Source organism: Siphateles boraxobius, unplaced genomic scaffold (assembly GCF_051911475.1).
Source record: "Siphateles boraxobius isolate OS27281-9 unplaced genomic scaffold, OSU_SipBor_1 83, whole genome shotgun sequence".
Lineage (NCBI taxonomy): Eukaryota > Metazoa > Chordata > Actinopteri > Cypriniformes > Leuciscidae > Siphateles > Siphateles boraxobius.
Window position 1 is genome coordinate 570,492 of NW_027509212.1, and position 20,880 is coordinate 591,371.

The 20,880-nt window shown below is 38.1% G+C and overlaps 2 protein-coding genes across 2 annotated transcripts; both read right to left on the minus strand.

The window, feature by feature from the left end:
* Positions 1-4,420: 4,420 nt before the first annotated feature.
* Positions 4,421-12,247, minus strand: tmem37 (transmembrane protein 37). Its single transcript, XM_077221458.1, has 2 exons — positions 12,121-12,247; positions 4,421-6,493 (listed from the first exon to the last, which is right to left on the minus strand). Exons 1-2 carry the CDS (start codon positions 12,139-12,141, stop codon positions 5,891-5,893), a joined length of 624 nt encoding a protein of 207 aa, XP_077077573.1. The 5' UTR covers positions 12,142-12,247; the 3' UTR covers positions 4,421-5,890.
* A 1,126-nt stretch (positions 12,248-13,373) lies between these two features.
* dbi (diazepam binding inhibitor (GABA receptor modulator, acyl-CoA binding protein)) lies at positions 13,374-19,446 on the minus strand. The gene is made up of 4 exons (XM_077221459.1): positions 19,326-19,446; positions 16,416-16,533; positions 16,262-16,324; positions 13,374-13,906 (listed from the first exon to the last, which is right to left on the minus strand). Exons 1-4 carry the CDS (start codon positions 19,332-19,334, stop codon positions 13,833-13,835), a joined length of 264 nt encoding a protein of 87 aa, XP_077077574.1. The 5' UTR covers positions 19,335-19,446; the 3' UTR covers positions 13,374-13,832.
* Between the last annotated feature and the right edge of the window lie 1,434 nt (positions 19,447-20,880).

Sequence of the window (20,880 nt, forward strand, 5' to 3'; positions counted from 1 at the left end):
TCAGATCACCTGACCACTACCATCTGATCACCTGACCACTACCATCAGATCATCATAGGTGTCGATTTCGGTGGGGATGGTGGATACTTGTCCCCACCAGATTTCGTCATGAGTCATTTTGTACCCACCACTTTTTTTTTTTAAACCTCAAGCTCAATTTAGTCGTTCTGCTGCTGCACTGGCTACATGCTTCTCTGTTCATAACACTGCAACAACTGTAATCGTTTGGTGATCGTTGTTTAGGTACATTAAACCACGTAAAGCTTTTTCACGTTAGGACTTATATATAAAGTCCATGAGAACCGTTGGGAGTCAACCCACAGCCGCTCGCTGCCCTGCTGAAAGTGTGAAGCAGAAGCGCTTAATGTCAGATAATGTCCTTAATAATTGGACTTTTGGTTTGATCTTTTGACCGTTTTCAGTGGTTATGAGGAGCAATATGAGAGAGAAATTTGGTAATCACTGTTTAGGTACCTATAAACCTAAAAATGCTTATGAAGCAGAATAGTGGGTCATATGTCTAATGCTTTTTGAAAACTTAAGGCTTTCTTCTTCATAAAACAAGTCGGACATCATCACATTTTTGTATACATTTTTATTTATTTACATTAGTAAGCTACAGGACATCGTCTTTCAAAACATGACCTGCGCGAAAGAGAAAAAAAATGAATGCGTCATTGTACCCAGCACTTCTGCAAATGCGTCCGAATGCGTCTCTTCCCCAGAACATTTCAAACCAAACTGACGCCCGTGGGAGAGATGACATTAAGTACATTGCAGATCTTGTCAGGCCAACACTCTATGCTTTTACGCATGTGGGACTTTCTACCAAGTAATTGGTGACAATATGGGAGTGAAAAAAGCAACCGTGAGTAATGTGGTGAAGGCTATGTCAGTAGCACTGGGCAGTCTGATCAATCAGTTTGTTTCCTTTCCCAAGGATGGCCAGACAGCTCAGACTAAGCACACGTTTTTTCAAATGGGGTACATGCCTAACCACAACCATCAGATCACCTGACCACAACCATCAGATCAACTGACCATCAGATCACTCGACCATCAGATCAACTGACCATCAGATCACCTGACCATCAGATCACCTGACCATCTGATCACCTGACCACAACCATCAGATCACCTGACCATCAGATCACTCGACCATCAGATCAACTGACCATCAGATCACCTGACCATCAGATCACCTGACCATCAGATCACCTGACCATCTGATCACCTGACCACAACCATCAGATCAACTGACCATCAGATCACCTGACCATCAGATCACTCAACCATCAGATCACCTGACCATCAGATCACCTGACCATCAGATCACCTGACCACAACCATCAGATCAACTGACCATCAGATCACCTGACCATCAGATCACCTGACCACAACCATCAGATCAACTGACCACAACCATCTGATCAACTGACCATCAGATCACCTGACCATCAGATCACCTGACCATCAGATCACTCGACCATCAGATCAACTGACCACAACCATCTGATCAACTGACCATCAGATCACCTGACCATCAGATCACTCAACCATCAGATCAACGGACCACAACCATCTGATCAACTGACCATCAGATCACCTGACCATCAGATCACCTGACCATCTGATCACCTGACCACAACCATCAGATCACCTGACCATCAGATCACTCGACCATCAGATCACTCGACCATCAGATCAACTGACCACAACAATCTGATCAACTGACCATCAGATCACCTGACCATCAGATCACCTGACCATCAGATCACTCGACCATCAGATCAACTGACCATCAGATCACCTGACCATCAGATCACTCAACCATCAGATCAACGGACCACAACCATCTGATCAACTGACCATCAGATCACCTGACCATCAGATCACTCGACCATCTGATCACCTGACCACAACCATCAGATCACCTGACCATCAGATCACCTGACCATCAGATCACCTGACCATCAGATCACTCGACCACAACCATCTGACGCTGACCTACAGCTCAAGCCTGGCTCACACTACAGGAGTTTTATGCCGATTTATGCCCGATTTCCCCCTCCCGAGAATCTGAGAAAATATCTTGTCGAGGACCTCGATCGGTTCCGATGTTTGGCGCAGATTATCTGGTAATGTGAGGCGTTCACGGATCGAATCTTGCACCTCCCGATCTGCTCTCACACAAATCGGGCTCGCCCCGATCATATCAAACACGTTTGATATTTATCGGGATGAGCAAGATTGTGATTACGTCAGTACTGTCACAATAGCCAATAAGAAACAAGTAACGTTAGGGCTGTGGTGATGGAATTTCCATTGAGGTAATTTTGAGTGACAACAGCGTGATATGCGGTATTATCTTCATTTATTTATGTATTTATTGCTAAATAAATACGTGTTACGCTGTTGTCAGCAGGCACGAGATCTAGTAAAGTTACATGTTCAGTAATGAAACCGAAACTAAAAAAAGTGGAGTAAACAGAAGATGTCAAAATAAGGGTCCACATAATATAATAACAGAACATAAAGCTGACACTAAGCTTGTTAGATCAATGTTATATAACAGTTAGTTCTGATCCTCGAATCTCACTTTATGAGAGGCTTTATGTCAGGTATTTTTTGTATATAGTTTTTTGCTTTCTGCTGATATTTCACCAGGATCGTCGCTCGTCTCTGCGTGTATAGACTGTCACTCAGTGTACAGTTACACTGTTACGACACTAGGTGGCGGCAAGGCACTGCCTTTGAGGGAGTCATTAAACTGTTCAGTCAACGAAATGTAAAAAAATTCGGATTCATTTTAAGATGTAATGAAACAAGCTGTTAATTATTTTAATATTTAATTTTAACTTTGAGCTCCACTCTATAAGGCTCAGCTGAGCAGCAATCCGGCGCATGGGTGACGCTGAAGCTGATGCGTCACTAGATCAATGGCATTGATTCATTGAGCATTCATTAGAAATATCCTTAAATATTAAAAGGATGATTTTTTTTAAAGATTTTGGTTTCCTTGGTCAAAGGCAACCTTTTCACGAATATGACTTGCTATGAAGGACAGATATTTTGTCTACATCCACTTGTCTTTTCTGCTTCCGATCTGTTGCGTGAGATCACTTGATCATGGTGGAATCATATAGAGGCGCTTCCTCTGTCACGATAATGCAACCAGATTTCACAATCGGTTAGGGTTTTAAAACTCCTGTAGTGTGAGCCAGGCATCAAGCACAACACTCATACAGCAGTAACACTCTCAGAGAAAAGGTTATATGTGGTTCTATATAGAACTCTCGGGTTCTTGACTCAATTTTTAAGAAGACTTTATTTTTATAGAGATAAAGTAGGCTATGTTTACAAGCTACTTGGTTCGTTTTAATCAATTTAATTAACACTTATGTGGCCTTAGAGAGTTTTTTTATTATTATTATTATTATTATTTAATGATTTTGGCTATGTTAATGCAAACAGTGTAAATTTAGCCAAAGGTGTGTATTTTGTATTTTTATTGGAATTTTAATATGTTTTACCCTCATTTCCTTTCATAAATCTATTTTACACAAAATAGTTAAACAAAGGACCTTAAAGGACAGAAATATCCCAGTTTAAATCGAGTTTAAATATTAAACTGCCAAAAAATATTCCCAAGGCCATTTAAGAATAAAATCTTTAGGCTGTCATTCAAAATAGATTATTTTTTTTTTTACTATTTTCCACATGATGTGCCATGTCTCAGGTTTGGTCTATGGAGCAAATACTGCTGTATTATAGAGCCAGTGGAGAGAGAGTGTGTGTGTGTGTGTGTGTGTGTGTGTGTGTGTGTGTGTGTGTGTGTGTGTGTGTGTGTGTGTGTGTGTGTGTGTGTGTGTGTGTGTGTGTGTGCGGGCGTGCGTGCGTGTGTGCGTGTGTGTGTGTGTGTGTGTGCGTGCGTGCGTGCGTGCGTGCGTGTTTGTGTGTGTGTGTGTGTGTGTGTGTGTGCGTGCGTGCGTGCGTGTTTGTGTGTGTGTGTGTGCGTGCGTGCGTGCGTGCGTGCGTGTGTGTGTGTGTGTGTGCGTGCGTGCGTGTTTGTGTGTGTGTGTGTGTGTGTGTGTGTGCGTGCGTGCGTGTTTGTGTGTGTGTGTGTGTGTGCGTGCGTGCGTGTTTGTGTGTGTGTGTGTGTGTGGTCCTTGTAAACCCTAGTTATGAGGACCAAGTTTCCCCATAATAATAGTAATACCAAACTTCGAATTTGTAGCGACATTTTAGGACCACATGAGGAAACCAGCATATAAATCATACAGAATTATCTTTTTTTGAAAATGTAAAAATGCAGAAAGTTTTCTGTAATGGGTAGGGTTAGGAGATAGGAGATACCGTTTATACAGTATAAAAATCATTATGTCTATGGAACAACCCCATAACACATAAAAAAAACAATGTGTGTGAGTTTTTAAAAAAAATCTGACAATGCACAAAAATAAGAATGCATAAATATTAATGTTGTTGCTAAACATTAACCAATCATATCCAAAAGTCAGTTAAAGGACCTCTTTGTAACTTTTTTAAAGCGTACACACAAGGGTTAAAATTAAAGACGAATTTAAACTAAATTGGTGAATTAAAACTACATCCATGAAATGATCCCATGATGGGAACCCATAAACAGGTCTATATATGTAGCGCCTGACGGAACCTTTAAGTTCCATATAGAACCTTTTCTTTTGAGAGTGGCAACAGGTGAACCAATCAGAAACGCACAGTCCATTTAAACCTGAATCAAAAGCTTTCAGTTAAACACACTCACTGAGAGAAAAGCTTCATGGCCATAACAAACTGTCTGACAGTTTATGGAAATTATTGTATTTGTCTTGTATATGTATATGCTTGTTCATTGTGGTGTTGTAGTTATTAGGAAACAGATAATATATATATATATCTTTCATGACTGCAAAATATTTATCCTCAATCCACAAAAGAGTGACTCTTTCCGCATCATGATGTCACTTTAATAAGCACTTTAATCGGACTGGCTGCTCAACAACACGTCAACTTCTCGACTCCTTTCTCATTTCCTAGTTTGTGTTTCCTCATTTCCTCACAGTTTAAGAAATGAGAAGCACCCAGGGAACATTTAATGATGTTAGTCAATCAGTGACGGTTTACTGAAGTCTTAAAGGAGACAGTGCACCACAACTAAGTGTTTCTGAAATGAGGCCGCATTGGAAAATCATTTCTCGCTAATATATGACTATTTTGTGTGCAAATAAAACTGTAAATAAAATAACTGCAAATAAAAGTGAACCTCAAGAAGCATTAAACTAGTAAAAAGGCATATCTTAACCCCTTTAACCCCATGTTTTGTCCTGTGAAACAGTGTGAGTTGTGAAATACACACAAATGTAAAGACAAAAACATTCTGTTTATTAAATGAACTGTATAGAGATCTCCTCATAAAAAGAGATGTATGGATAAGAAAGAATTAAAAATACTGTAAAAAAGAGAAAAATGGAAAAGTTGCTGGCATCTTTCTTCCAGGACATTTTCCTTTAAGTTTCCCTTTAACCATAAAACACATTGCAGCGTGTCATTAAAAATACACGGACAACACCTGCACTTATAAATAAAGGTTCATAATTGGCATTAACATCCATGGAACATTTTCAAAAGGTTCTTTATAGTGGAAAACGGTTCTTTCGATTATTAAAATGTTCCCCACAACAAGAAAAACATGGTTCTTTTAAGAATGTTTCCCTTAAATGGATCTTCTATGACATCACTTTTGGAACCTTTATTTTTAAGAGTGTGTGAAATATTCATATGGAACTCAGGGCCCTGTTTTAAAGAGTGTACCTGATTATTAACAAACCATGAAAATCACTCCGACTGCAGACACCGAGCAGATCTCCTGTTAGACGTCTGATTTCTGCAGTTTGTCAGGATGTCCACTAAGGGGCAGCAGAGGTTGGATATGCTGGATGTGCCGCGCTGCCAGTCCATTGAGGCAGAACAGGACAGTGGCTGTGAACTGGCACCAGAAGGTGAGCGTGAACCCTAGGACTGTTGCAAATGTCCCTAACAGGAGCACAAACACCGCGACCCCTCCGGCAGCCATGATCCCCGCCAGCAGCAGCAGCCGTGTCCCGAGAGCCCAGCGCCGCCTCGAGTCCCTCCCCTCGCTCGCCTGCGACATCACGAGCAGCTCCAGTCCGAATATAGCACTGACCACAGCCAGTGTGATGACCGAGCGACAGGCCGGCAAGCCCACGCCGAGACCCTCCACCCCCGACTCCTCCAGATGTGTGGTGCAGTTCTGGGACGCTTTAAAGCTCTGCTGATCCACCGAGCAGAAATACCACAGACCGAACATGTGTCCGTCGGCCAGCAGCCAGTGACCGTCACACACCGCAACAGACGTCAGGACGACGGACAGAGACGTGCACAGGATAATAAGACTGCGGCACAATACGTCTAGAAAAAGAGGAACGGATTTCCCACGTGGAACAGCCCCGACCTAAAGGGAAACAGAAGAAAGCTGATCCACATCTGTGTAAACGTGATATCCTGCTCTAATGTTTCGCACTTCACTCTCAGAAAAGAAAATGTACACGTGCGCAGATAGACCTGCACCTGCCCTTCGGCCTCTGAGTAGAGAAGAGCCCTTTTTGCAAGAATCTTTTGTTTGTTTGATGTGTTCGTTTAAATTAGGCCCGTGGCATCAATTCTCAAATAAGCTACAACATATCTTTACAGTCCCCCTGTAGTCAATAATTTTATCCCTTTAAAACTTTGATCATCAAAATGACATATTTAAATGTTTTTTCATTGAAAAAAAAAAATCTTCATGCCTAAAACTTGGATGACATGGAGGTGAGTAAATTATTAGGAAATTTTTATTCTGGAGTGAACTAATCCTTTAAGCCTTGTGTGTGTCTGTGTAGTTAAGCGATATCACACGAGCAACAGTGCTATGTTCTCTAATATCAGCACGATGGTATTCATTTTATAAAACAGTTCAATAAACGATGAGTAGATTATATGAACTGACAGTTTTAACTCTGTTTTCCCAAATGAAAACAGTTCCAAACAAAGCAGAAACGTTGCATTCCCAGCAACACAGCAGTGTTTCGTTCTTGAATGATTTACCTTTTTTGAATAAATCGGGTGAGTCAATGATTCAATGACCCATTCATGAAGTTCTTCTTTCATTGAATGAATCAGTTGAATTAAAGGGGACATATTATGCAAAAAGTACTTTTACATGGTGTGTGAACATAAATGTGTGTCGGCAGTGTGTGTACACACTACACAACCACCCTATAATAGTAAAAATCCACCTACTTTTTAAATCCCCATAAATCATAAGCCGTGTCTCAGAACAAGCAGTTTTTCAGATTGTAGCTTTTGTGACGTCGCATATGCTTACGACTGCTGACGGACTTAGCATAGACACCGGGGTTGTGATGAATTCAGGGTCTAAACGTTTACATGTCAATAAAACACCCGCAATGGGAGTGCCAAGTATGTGTAAAATGAGTGTTTCCCCCAAGACTGATAACCGCAGCGGAGTCAAACAACTCTCATTAGGCAGCCATGAAATACAGTAAAAGAAAAGCTTACCGCGGTCGGAAAAGAGACCGCTTCGAAGAAACTGACAGGAAAGTGTGCCTCGTAATAGATTGGCGTTTGCCTTGCGACTTCAGGGAGAAACTGCTGTCTTTTCAGCGCTATGTGATTGGGCTAATGAAAAAAACATTCATACCCCCCACTTACCGTACTTTAAATGCAAAAATTTAAATGCAAAAAATATGCAATATGAAAAATATTTTCAAAAGATTTGGTCTTCAAAAAGCCTTTTTTTAAAAAGTACATTTTGAAAGGGGGGGGGGGGGTCATCTTATGTTCAGGGGTGTCTTATATTCAGAACAATACGGTAATCTTATTAAAGCTACTAAAGTTATTCAGTCAAGATCAGTGTGTGATTTTCTGTTTTCCTTGTTTGATTCATATTAACAGCATACAGCAGTAGGTGTTGCTTTCACTTTACTGTAACACACAGATCTAATATACACATGTGATTTCTTTCCCTGCTGTTTACATTCACGGACATAACCGACTGTCTTCATGTGAACTTTGTGTTTTTGACATAACCTTGTGTGTACTTGACAGTTTAAGCACAATAAGACGTGAAAGAGAACTTTAATAAGTTCTTCGGATGTGTGCGCTCAGAAAATCATTTATCAGAAGTTTAGACTAATAGTCCTTTTAAAAACATGCAGATAATAAACTCTCATGATGATGAAGAACTGCAATGTCATGTGAGAGTGGCTGCCATGGAGATGATAATCAAACCAAACAGATGTTTTTGGCAGAGTATCTGAGGCACGAGCTGTACAGGCTCCGCCCTCTGGGACATGGAGAAGCAGATCATTTGCATTTAAAGACACATGCTCAAAAACAACATGTTTTCCTTCCACCCAAAAATGGACATTTACAACATGATTTAATGATTCTGTGATTCACCTACTGGCGGTTTTAGTTTCATAAATAATAGCATCATTTAATTTGTCTAATTTTTCATATTTCTATATTCACACTGTTATATTTAGAACATTACAATTTTTTACAATCGCTATGACAATTTTTTCAATACTTTCAACAAATTTCCTAAACTCTTAACGCATCAAAACACCTACAACACACAATTGTCAAAACAGTTAATTTCATGCTCAAAATCACACATTGTAAACTAAACTCCAATACTAATATTCAAAATACAATAATACACTAGTAGCAATAATAAACTATGTCTACCAAAACACTGCAGAGATGTCTCAAAATAAAATAATTTTTCAAAACACTAACATATGTTCTCGTCCAACAGGAAGATTTAGTCAATCATATCACAATGTCATAAAAACACGAACATCAGATGGAATTACAGAAACTGCGTTATTTTATGTGTGTCAGGTCTGCCCTTATACAACACACAGTATATTGTATTGATCATAGATTGTGTTTTGCACTGCAGTTTCTTTTGAAGCCTCTCTACAGTTTCGTTTTGTTGGGTTTAGATCTTTTGCTGCAGAAATTCAAATTAAAAAAAAGACCCATCTCAGAGTGCTTTATAAGAATGTACGGTTGATGAAATGAAAAAAACGAATACAGAGACAGAATTGCTGCAATAAAGAAAATAAATAGCCTAAATGTATATATTTGGATAATTCAATCCGCTGTTTCTCAGTAACAATAGAATAAAATAAGGGGGATATATTCGTGTTTCAATTCACAATATAAACAGCTGTTCACCTTAACTTTAGCCCGGGTTAGGTTTAGAACATGGTGTTATCTGTTCTGACATACAGTGTTAAAGCATTGGTAAATTTGCCAGTAAAAATCCATTGTTTTGGTCTTGTTTGAGCTTGTGTGTAAAAGAGGTTCAAGCATTTTAAATTTGTGTGCATTTTGTGTTAAAGCAACAAGAAATGTGTTAATAGCTTGCACAGATGGATGTAGTGCTAACTGTGTTAAGAGTTTAGGAAATTTGTTAAATGTATTGAAAAAATTGTCATAGCGATTGTAAAAAACTGTAATAACATTATTTAGGCAATGTTAATTTCAGTGTAAATTAATTTTGATAAATGGTAAAATATTGTTGATACAGACCTAAATTGTATTTTTGATGAGGAGCGCATGAAATAAAATAAAACAATAGTTTTATTATGAAAATAAAAATCGGGTTGACGGCAGAAACCAACATCAGTCGAGTTCTGACGTCAACCCGACTTTCATTTCCAACCAAAATGCAACCCCTTGCTTGACAGTACTATATCCAAACACTATAAAAGATTTCCAGTGCTGAGATCTGTCCGTCAAGGCTGTCCGATTTCTCCCTTTTTATTTTTGATTGTTGTCGAATTGCTCTCATTACATATTTTAAAGAACCCAATAATTGAAGGTTTGTCTATTTTTGGAAAGGAAATTAAACTGACCCAACTAGCTGATGATACAGCATTATTCTTAAAGGACAAACATCAGATTGGAAAAGCTGTAGCATTAATAGATGAATTTTCAGCTGAAATTTGATTGAATAAATCTAAATGCGAAATTTTATGTCTGTTTGAAACAAACGTTAAAACCATATATAATATGCCTGTTAAAAATTGTATTAGATATCTCAGTGTTTTTGTTTGTAAGAATGTCATAGAGCGCCAACGATTTAACTTCTCCCCCAAAATGAAAAAATCTAAAACTATATTGAACCTATGGCTTCAAAGAGACTTATAAATCTTAGGTAGGGTCCTCTTGACTAAGGCTGAAGGAGTTTCTAGATTTGTGTATCCAGCACTCTCTCTTAATGTCTGTGATTCTACATGTAAAGAAATCAATGATATGTTTGTAAAATTTGTATGGAAGAATAAGCACCATCATTTGCAAAAAGCTTTGCTTTCTGGTCCTAAAGCTAAAGGGGGTTTTGATCTGTTGGATTTTGTGGATTTGAATTATACTTTTAAAGTTAAATGGTTAAAGGAATGGTTAAAAGCCCCAGATTCATTATGGAATTTTATTCCTCATAATATATTCAAGAAGGTTGGAGGTCTCAAGTTCTTACTGTCTTGTAATTACAGTATTTCTAAAATACCAGTTAAGATGTCGGAATTTCATCAACAAGCTCTGTTAGCCTGGAAGCTTTGTTATTCACACAACTTTTCACCACATAAATCTATCATCTGGAACAATGAGTATATTATTGTATTTACAAAACTGGATAGATAATAATATCATCAACTTAAAAGACTTATTTAACCCTAATGGTCAACTTCTTAGCTATGAAGACTTTCTTACACAGAAAACTTTCCCTGTAAAATGTAAAGAATTTAGCTCAGTAATTAACTCTATTCCCAGTGGAATATTAGAATTAATGAAAAGCTATAGAGCAAAATGTAACACGCATTACTCCTAACATTCTTTACATATATGGTATTGACATTCTATGCAAAAAATGTACTAATAAACATATTAGAGAATGTTTCTACAATGCCAAAAAAAATAATAACAAATAATAACAAATGTACTTTTTGTAAAAATGAACTTGAAAATGTAACCCACTTGTTTTATGGTTGTTCATACAGTAATGCATTTTGGAAAGAACTTGAGAATTATATATTATGTAAAACAAAACACAAAATCAACATTGACGGGAAGAACATTATCACTTAGAAAAGAAACTATGTACTATAATAAACCTTAACATTTTGTTAGGCAAGTTTCATATCCACAAATGTAAATTCCAGAATTCTTCACCATCATTTAAGCTGTTTTTGATAGAGGCGGATTTTTATTTTAAGTCTCTTAATTTAATTACAAACAAGAAATGCATATCAGTAATGAATATTCATTTAGAAATTTTTTATGGATAATATGTCACTAGAACTATTTTTGTCATGGGATACAAATCTGTTTTTCTTAATGGTAACTTGATTTTTTTTTCTCAACCTTTAACGTATTGTAGCCTATTGTTATTATTATAATGAATGTGAACTGGAAGACTGAAATGTTGTTGTTATATCTTAAAAAAAAAAAAAAAAATGCAACCAAAATCATCCCCTGACTGACGTCACTACTTTCAAGGACCTTGACAGAAATGTAGTGGAGTAAAAAGTACAATATTTAGCTTTCAAATGTAGTGAAGTTAAAGTAAAAAGTTTAGGCTACAGAAAAATAATAGGCCTACTTAAGTAAAGTACAGATATTCAAAAGTGTGTAGGCTACAGTAAATGTAAATGTACTTTGTTCACCTTTATGAGTAAATATAAAGATAGGCTTCTGAACCAGTGACAGAGAGAGAGAGTTTCTGCCCGAAAGCTGCCAGACTGCGTTGTGTTTTAATCTGTTTACCTCCTAAATATGAAGTTTAGTATTTTTTTTTAAAAAAAGTAGTAGGCCAATTTTTTGTGCATAGCCTATAATAATAATGTTTTCCCCGCTCACATACCATAAACAACACTTTATTTTGTTATACCTTCTAGTAAAAGTCAATTGCGCTAAAAGAAAGCATATTAGCCTATCCTTTAATCCAAAGCAAATACAATTTCATCCCAAACGTAAAATAAACATTTAAATACATTTAAAAGGCATTACCCTGATTTTTATAGCCGTCATATTGATTCCAACAGCCAACAGACCAGGAGAAGCGAGACGAAGAAGCCAGGTCAACTCCAGTCGAAAGTACAGTATAATTTCAGTGTAAGATTAACTGAAGTCGTTCAGTGTTTAAACCCGCCCGTCTCGTCTTGACACGCAGATCACGGGCGCGCGTGTTAGTTTTCCGGTCACGGAGGTATTCGCTAACTACATCAGATATTACTATGTGAGAGGCAGCATATCCACGAGGGAGTTTCTCAAACTTCGCACATTTGTATCCTACAGGATTTTTTTTTAAAGAAAACTAATAGATTGTTTTATTTATTTTAGCTATATGAAGGCAAAAAACTATCTTGGAAACGTTATGCATTCATATTACCCCCCAGAGCCTAAACGTAGGCCTATTATTAATTACAAAACTATAATCTAATTAAAGAGTGACATAGACATCAACTATTCCTATATGCTTGTGTTTGAGTGTGTCTGTGTTTTACACAATTGTTAGTCGGTGGTTATACAGCAGTAGCTACTTCTTTTCCTTTTAGTTTATTTTCGTTGGTCCACAGTTGAAGGAACAGGAGGGCCCAAGTACGGTAAAATGTTTCAACATTTATTCCTAAAAATGATTTACGGTAACAGTTATATTTTTAATAGTGTAGTGACAGTACTTTTCCCATTCTTGCATTTTTAGTTCTGTTCAGATTATAACCCCCCCTAAAATGGCTAATTGTTATTACTAATACTTTAAAACAGTCTTTGTTGTTGATAAGATTGCATTATGTGTTAAACTTTTAATGTTCACAGATTAAACTGCTGATTATCATTATTGACCAGCCAAAGTCCTTTTTGAGGTGACGGTGACCCAAAACATAATGCAATTTACACTCTCTAGCAAAAAGACTCCCTCACCCGACTGAGACTGAGGAAAAGACAGGTGGGATAAAGAAATGCTGAAAGGGGCACATCATTCAATTAAACCCTTTCCTCAATGTTTTTACATCTCCAACACATGACCCCATGGATAGAAAGAAATAATGCTTTCATGTGTTAGTGAATGTCTGGTCAGGTGATGTGACCCGTGACTATCTGATAAGCCCTCAAACGACTGATAATATCAAGTAGATATTCACACTAGCTGAAGTCAGGCACATTATCAAGTCTCAGCAAAACTACTCAAGTGTAGTCTACAAAATGTAGCTTTTGTTACATTAATGCACTATAACATCTTGAAATAAGTAAATGCACAGTCACACAGTAAATGCATTTTAATATTTGATCTGGTCATTTTTAAATCACAAATTCTTTCACAGGGGTCTCACTTTAAAAAAAAATCAAACACATCAAAGTTTTTAAGGGAAATCCAACATGTTTATCTTCATCAGTGTTAGTAAGAAAACACAAATTGAATGGGGGTTTTGAAAAAGTGATTTATGGCATTGCATTCATTAGGGCTTTTCACAACATGGTTGATGCTGGTTGATTATTGTGCTTTTCACTACGTGGTTGATTTGTTGCTTTCACTACATGGTTGCTGGTGGACGATTTCTCTTGGCCTGCGGGGAATGTGCCTATTCTCTCACACAGAACAGAGTTTGCGTGCTACAGCGTAACCGTAACACCTCACGAGGGACACACTGGAGGCCTTAAGGCGCTTTATGTGAGGAGAACAGTACAGGTAAAGGCAGGCTGGCTGTGATGGGGTCCGACTGTTAGATCCCGTATTTCCCTTTCAGCTCCTCGACCTTGGCGATGTAGGCTTTCACAGCATCATCCTTACTCATTCCTGAAATGTGCAAGAGAAGAAAATCACATGTAAAGGGAGATACACAAACACACAGAGTGAGCTGCATTTGGAGATGATTTACTCTATAGACTAAGAAAACACAGAATTAAAAATATAGCTGCAGGCAGCAATTAACAGGGTTCAAGCGCTTTAAGGCCTTTAAGCACATGCATAAAAAGGAATTATGTTTTATTTAGCAAGCATGTAACCACATAGATCATAGATGGAAAGACCATTTACATCCAATACAGGCAATTTAATAAGGACATTTTCAAAGCTTTTTAACAATTATCGAGGTAGAGCCAAAAACCTAGGACTAGTTTGCAAAAGTTTTTTTTTTTAAATTAATCTCCAATATTTAACGAACGATTCGATTGACAGCGGTGGTCCTAGAGGCAAAGTTGCTGCTTGTCGATTTCTTTTTGATTCCTAGCGAGATTCGTTCCGGTTGGCCTTCATTAACCTTGTCTCGAAATTCACTGGCCAATGGCGGCCGTCTTTTTCGAGATACTCAAATGTCCTCGTAGACAATTGCAGCACCTTGGACAAAGACACCGCATGCCAGTTTGCAAATCAATCGGACTGACATTTGCGTAGGTATAGCCATTTTGTTTTGGTCATTTTATTGCGCCACCAAGTGGCCAGTCGCCACGTCCTTTTTCACGTGACCACAGAACAAGCCCATATATAGGTGTACCAAGTTTGGTGAAATTATCTCATTTTGTTTCAGAGGGATAGCCGTTTTAGTAGAAGTGTCTAAGCCCACTTCAAACCTTTTCGACTTTTTGATAATTATTGACAATCAGTCTTTCTGCACTGGTTTGGTTCCGATCAGGCGAAAAATCGAGGGCTAGTTCGCAAAAGTAGGCTTTTCAAAAATTCCAAAGCACCCGAAATTTGTGTGCAGTGTGACGATCGAATCAGAGACATGCGTTTTGTTTGTCTTGAGCCAAAGATTCCCAAGATAAAAGACACTTGAGCCTGCGACGAACGGTTTAGGAGTTATGAGCCATTTAGTACTTTTGAACACTGTAGCACCACCATCAGGCCAATGGAAGCGAGCTTTGGTGACGTTGTAGACACTGTGAGTACTACCAGCCTTCGAAGTTTCAAGTCTCTACGACTTATGGTTTGGTCTGCCTGCTACGCGCTTGAACCAAGCGGCAACCAAGTGACTTACTGCGATTCAACTGGCCACTAGAGACTGGCTGCAAAAGAGAGTCAATCCCATAGACCCCCATGTTAAAATGCCCAACTTTACAGCAGAAACAAATGTGTTAACAGCCTAGTGCAAAAAGGGGTTTTGGTCTATATTTCTAATTTTGCCCTTCATGACAACTGTGAGGGGGTGAATTTTTTTAATAGCTTATCCGTTATTAATAAATTATATTAAGCTTTAAATTTCTGCATAATTAAGGGCGTGACCACTTGAGTGACAGGTGGATTGCCACTGCTGTCACTACTAGCCGTTTGTCTGCTAGCGTTAGGGTCACGTCACCTCAGCTAACCCGCCTCTTTGCCCATTTTTGTTTATCCAGGAGTGACGCGCGGCCAAGATGGCAACAGCCGGCTCCGCCCACTTTTGGCTTCAAAAAGGCTCTTCAGAAACACTACGGGTGATGCCACGGACACTACGTCCATATTTTTTTACAGTCTATGCGCTTGAACCCCTAATGGTGTCGCTGCACTCTAGGGCTGCAACTAACGACTATTTTAATAGTTGACTAGTCACCGACTATTGAAACGATTAGTTGAATGATCGAATAATTATAAAATTTTTCTAAAATTTACCATGAGATTGCTTTAATTCTGTGGAAAATGATAGTAAACATATATGAAATGTACATGAAATGAAATGTATACCAATAAAATGTACATATACATATTATAAAATGTACAATGTACATCCAAAACAAAACGTAATGGCTTCCATGTTATTTAAATCTTACGGAGGCGAGTCAAACTCTGTTTCATTCAACTGTGCGACGTGCTTTCTCTTTAAATGTTCGTGCATCACCGAGGTGCTGCCGTGATACGCAAGGACTGCTTTGCAAACCATCATTCGCCGTATCCAGGCTAAAATGCTCCCAAACTTTAGATGTTTTGGTACGCGCATCTGCTGCATTGAACGCCACCATTTCTGTATGTTATCGCTCAGCAGAGAAGCTAATGCGCATGTGCGACTCTCGGCAAAGATTGTAATGAAGAGAGATGCCTCGGTCGGAAAAAACATGTCTGCCGACAACTTCGACAATGAAATTCATTGTCGACTATTTCTATTATCGATTTTTGTCGACAACGTCGACGAATCATTGCAGCCCTACTGCACTCTGGTGGCAGGGAGGAGAAACTGACCTTTCTTTGCCTCCCAGGCGTCCCATTTGGCCTTGCCAGTGAAGTCTAACATGCCTGGTCGAGCTGGAAAGAAACACACACCCTTTTTAAAGAGCTGCAATTTAGTTTTATAGATAAACTTAAGCCACGTTTATGGGTTACAGGAAAAGCTGACCTGTGTTAACATCTCCTACGGTGGCCTGTTTGTACAGACTGTAGATTTCCAGCATCTCAGCATCCGCTGGTTTCGCTTTCAGCTGTTTGACCTCCTCTGCTGCTTTCTGAAACTCAGCCTGTGAAAAACCAACAGCATGACCAGACAGAACACTCTACGAGTACATGTTGTCATGTGGACATGGACAATCAGTCAGTAATACTGATTAAGTTTTATTGAAGACTTTTGAAATCATTGAAAGTTATGATAACTTTCTAAGGACTGTCCTACTAGCTGTTTCCATGCAAAGTTGCGAATTTAACTTGTGTGCATAATTGGAATATTGCATTGGCTTAAAACATTTGCGAATAAAGAATAGTTTCCATCCCATGTGTTCAATAGAACAAAATCATCACTTCATGTGAAATTGGTGCAAAACATCTGTAATAAAACTGAAAGTTGCTGAAATCGGGCTCTTTCAATAATTCATAAAATCATAAATAAGTTGCGTCTCAGAGCGTCAGACGAAACGCAATAAACGGTGTCATGTTCTCGGAGGCTGGTATTTGGGAACGCAATCGCGTGAGACTCTTTTGGTGGGAATTGGCCTAAACCAAATCATTCTGATGACAGACATTGACTCGTGTTTCATAACACGCAAGCCAACATTTGAGAAGCATTGGTCCGCTAGTTAGTCCATTTATCCAATCACAGCCTCTTCTGAGGGAAAATCTAATTAGTTTTTGGTTGCACATCAAGGGATTTATAGGTGTTTCCATCGTAGTTTATGCAAGTCTTCTCATCGGACTGAAAAAATGATCTGCCTTAATTGAGCGCATACGTTTTGTGTTGCGTTATATTCCAAAATTCACTTAAAAATAGGTGGACAGAACCATAGCAAGTGATGAGTCTCTTATCTCATCACATTCACAACTCTGGTATAACATGCCTTATTTTGCTGTGTTGCAACAGAATCTACAGCGACGGTTTGGATTTGTTGGTGATATTCATGTAACTGCAAGACTAAAGCACGACAGAAAATCAGTTACTTTCAGCAAAATTTCCCCTAAGCCTCATTCATTTTGGACTCTGCTCTAAAAAAAACTCTACATCCATATGCATTCAACTCTCATTCTTATTTCTTAAGAAAGGACTGAAAAGATTTTGGTCATGGCTATTTTACATTCGTAGTCTTGCTTCACAGTGCTGGTGGGAGACATGGCGTGATTATGTAACCACTGCACAAAAGCAAGCACACAATAATGAAGGCTTTCAGCAGATCTCTAATCACGGTTCAAACTCCGTTCCTCTTACACACACTTTACTATGCCAGTGATTCTTTGCCCTGATTACGTGACATGCACACCAAGGCACACCATCATCAACCAACTTCTGTTGGTCCAATCTTCCTGTTACAGTAAACCAGTAAACCTCAGTCGTAACATGTCAACACGTTATCAGATTTCAGTGTGCAGTAGGACTAACTACAAGCCATTTCTCACACCTTTAACTGACAAGTATTTTTGGAGAAGAACTGTTAACGTATTTTACGCGGTACTTTTAATGGGCAACGGCCAAAAAACCCCACATGCTCTAATACTAAAATAACTCTCCTTCCAACAAACTGCAAGTTGCCATTTGAAAAAGCTCTAAGATCATGGAATTAAAGTACATTTTAGTTGATTAAAAAACTTCCCAAAACATCCAGCTGTTACACAATGAATGAGACTGTGGTGAAAGCAGGTGAGAACACAGAGAGACATGGTTTAGGGTTCAAAATAGCAAAGGAACGATTTATTTTAAAGGATAATTTCTGGCATCATCGATCACATCCTTCCAAACTTGTAATAAGTTCTTCAGATAAAACAACGAATTGCGATGGTAAGTATGATGTTGGGAAGCTTTTTTCCGCCATGGAATAAAACAATTGAAAAGATAAGACTTTATCTCACAATTGCGAATTTATATCTCACAATTGCGAATTTATATCTCACAATTGCGAATTTATATCTCACAATTCTGAAAAAAGAACTCAGAATTGCGAGATGTAAACTCGCATTTACGAAAAAAAGTCAGATTTGCTAGTTATAAAGTAAGAATCAGAACAACTCACAATTCCTATTTTTCGCCTCGCAATTGCACGTTTATATCTCACATTTCTAACTTCTTTTATAAGAATTGTGAGATATAAACTCGCAATTGCAAATTATAAAGTCCAATTCTGAGGGGGAAATACTTTTTATTTCACAAATTATGACTTTATAACTTATGAATTTATCGACTTTACTCAAAAAATATTAGAACTGTGAGATAAAAAGTCGCAATTATCTTTATTTATTTTTCATTCTGGGGTGGAAACAAGCTTCCATAAATGTCACCTTCCAATTTTTATTGCATAATTGTTCCATATAATGAAAATTAATGATGACTGAGGCTATCACCATCTCCTTTTATGAAAGTCATTCGAGTCATAGCCTAGTACAGGATTATGGGGTAACCATCTCTATAAGGTGTCGTAAAACGCGATGTAGCGGTCCAAATGCGTCCGTCACGCGCGTAGAAAACAACGATTAAAAACAGCGGAACACAACAGCGCTCGCTCTATATTCTAACGTACGGTCACGCGCCACACCCACGTAGACATGGCGCTCTCTGCACACATACAGTATTATATGCCCTTCAGTCTCATTTACTACATCTACTGTACTCTTTGGTATTATATTAACGGTACTTTATACCTCTCTCCGATCGAGATAACCTTTATCACAATCTTTACCATTCTTTATCACATATGAATTGCTAACTAATTCACGTGGTCCATTCAAAGAGCACCATGTCGTTTTCATTACCAGGAAAAATTATAAAAACGGCACATTGCAAGGCACAAACACCCTCGTATCAAACAAAAGCGTCGAGTTTGTTCATACTGACCTCAGACATGGTTGCAGATGCTTCAGTCTGTTGTTAAAATGATGCGCTTCAAACCCGCTGTGAGTGAATGGCAGCAACACTCCGAGGATTGCAGTACTGTACGCACGTGGCTACGCCCCCTACACGCCATTGGCTGCTGGAGCATGTACCGAGCCACCTGTCCAATCAGATTCACGAAATTGTAGGCTCTTTTAACTGGGCCACAGGGTCACACCAGGGATGCCAGATTGAGAGTACTGTGCAAATACAGAGATGGCCTTTATTCAAACAGACATTTACACATTGCAACAGAGGCTCATGTTTTACACTGACGTGTCTTCTGATTTTTATCAGTGGTTTTGTATTTGGTGTGTTTGGATAAACAACTGATCCTTGGTTTGCATCCAGACATTTTCTGTAATGGCTATATTTATAAATCTGTATTTTTTAAAAAGGTTTGTGGTACCTGATGTTTTTATTTATTAAAATGTTGGAGTGCAAATACTCATTTAGCTTTTTTGGTAATTAACAGTACACTGATCAACATATGCAAATTACTTTCCACACAGTATGTCCCTGTGCATGCTGGCCCTGGCCCATATAGTGCACTTGATGTAGACTTATAATTATGTTTACACATGCAGTTTTACGTCCTACAGCATGTTTTGCATTGTCACAAACATTAAAATATTATAGATAGGGCTGAGATCCACTGCACACAAAAATGAAGTGCTGTTTTGAAATAGATCCAATCTGATTTGCTTGGTACTTCTTGTCAGTTGGGAATTAAAAAATGATTCCAATTCTGGAATCGAATAATTATAGGTCAGGATTCAGATACTTGTTATAAAATTAAAATTTCGAATCCTTTTATCGATTTTTTTTGTGTGCATTTCAATGACTTTAAAAACACTCAAGCGAAAGAAGACTGACACACATCCAAAGCGTGCGCACAGAAAGCCGCCTCATACTGAACAGTGCGCAACACTGAACTGAGCTCTCTTCCGCGTCTTTTTGCACTTGAACGGACAAATACACTCAAAAATATGTCAATATTTTAGCATCGAAACATTTAAGCACAATTGGTTATTTCTTAAGTGAATGTAAACTGTTGACTTGTAAACGTTCCTTGTAAATGTTCTTTAGCCTGATGATTGTATTCAGCTGCAATTAAATGTTTTGCAAGAATACTACGTTTTTTTAGTTTTTTTGTTTTTTTTTTACTAATTGGAATTGAAATTCAGGAATCAATAAGAATTATAACTGATAAAATTAAAATGAATCCCTCCCAGGGAAAGTCCTTTTTAAGCTACCACGCTCAGAATCGTGTGCAAAAACTTATGGAGCTAAGTCATATTCTGTCTTGTTCCCCAAGATCATGACTTTTAAATTGTATTTTATTCTTGAAGAGTTTTTATTTATCCCATTTGGAAAGTTTTCAAATTATAATGTTTGCACACCATTTCTATCAAGTAAGAATATAATTATAAATTGCATATAAGTGCTTATAAAATATCTCATAAGACAAGCCATCGAATTTTTAAAAAAAAATGTAACGGATTGTTATTTGTGGAGA

Coding starts and splice junctions, on each gene's coding strand:
- tmem37 (XM_077221458.1), bottom strand. CDS start 12,141: ATGACGGCTATAAAAATCAGG. Junction 6,494..12,120: donor TGACGGCTATAAAAATCAGG/GTAATGCCTTTT, acceptor GTTTCCCTTTAG/GTCGGGGCTGTTCCACGTGG.
- dbi (XM_077221459.1), bottom strand. Junction 16,325..16,415: donor CGTAGGAGATGTTAACACAG/GTCAGCTTTTCC, acceptor GTTTCTTTCCAG/CTCGACCAGGCATGTTAGAC. Junction 13,907..16,261: donor CGCCTGGGAGGCAAAGAAAG/GTCAGTTTCTCC, acceptor TGCACATTTCAG/GAATGAGTAAGGATGATGCT.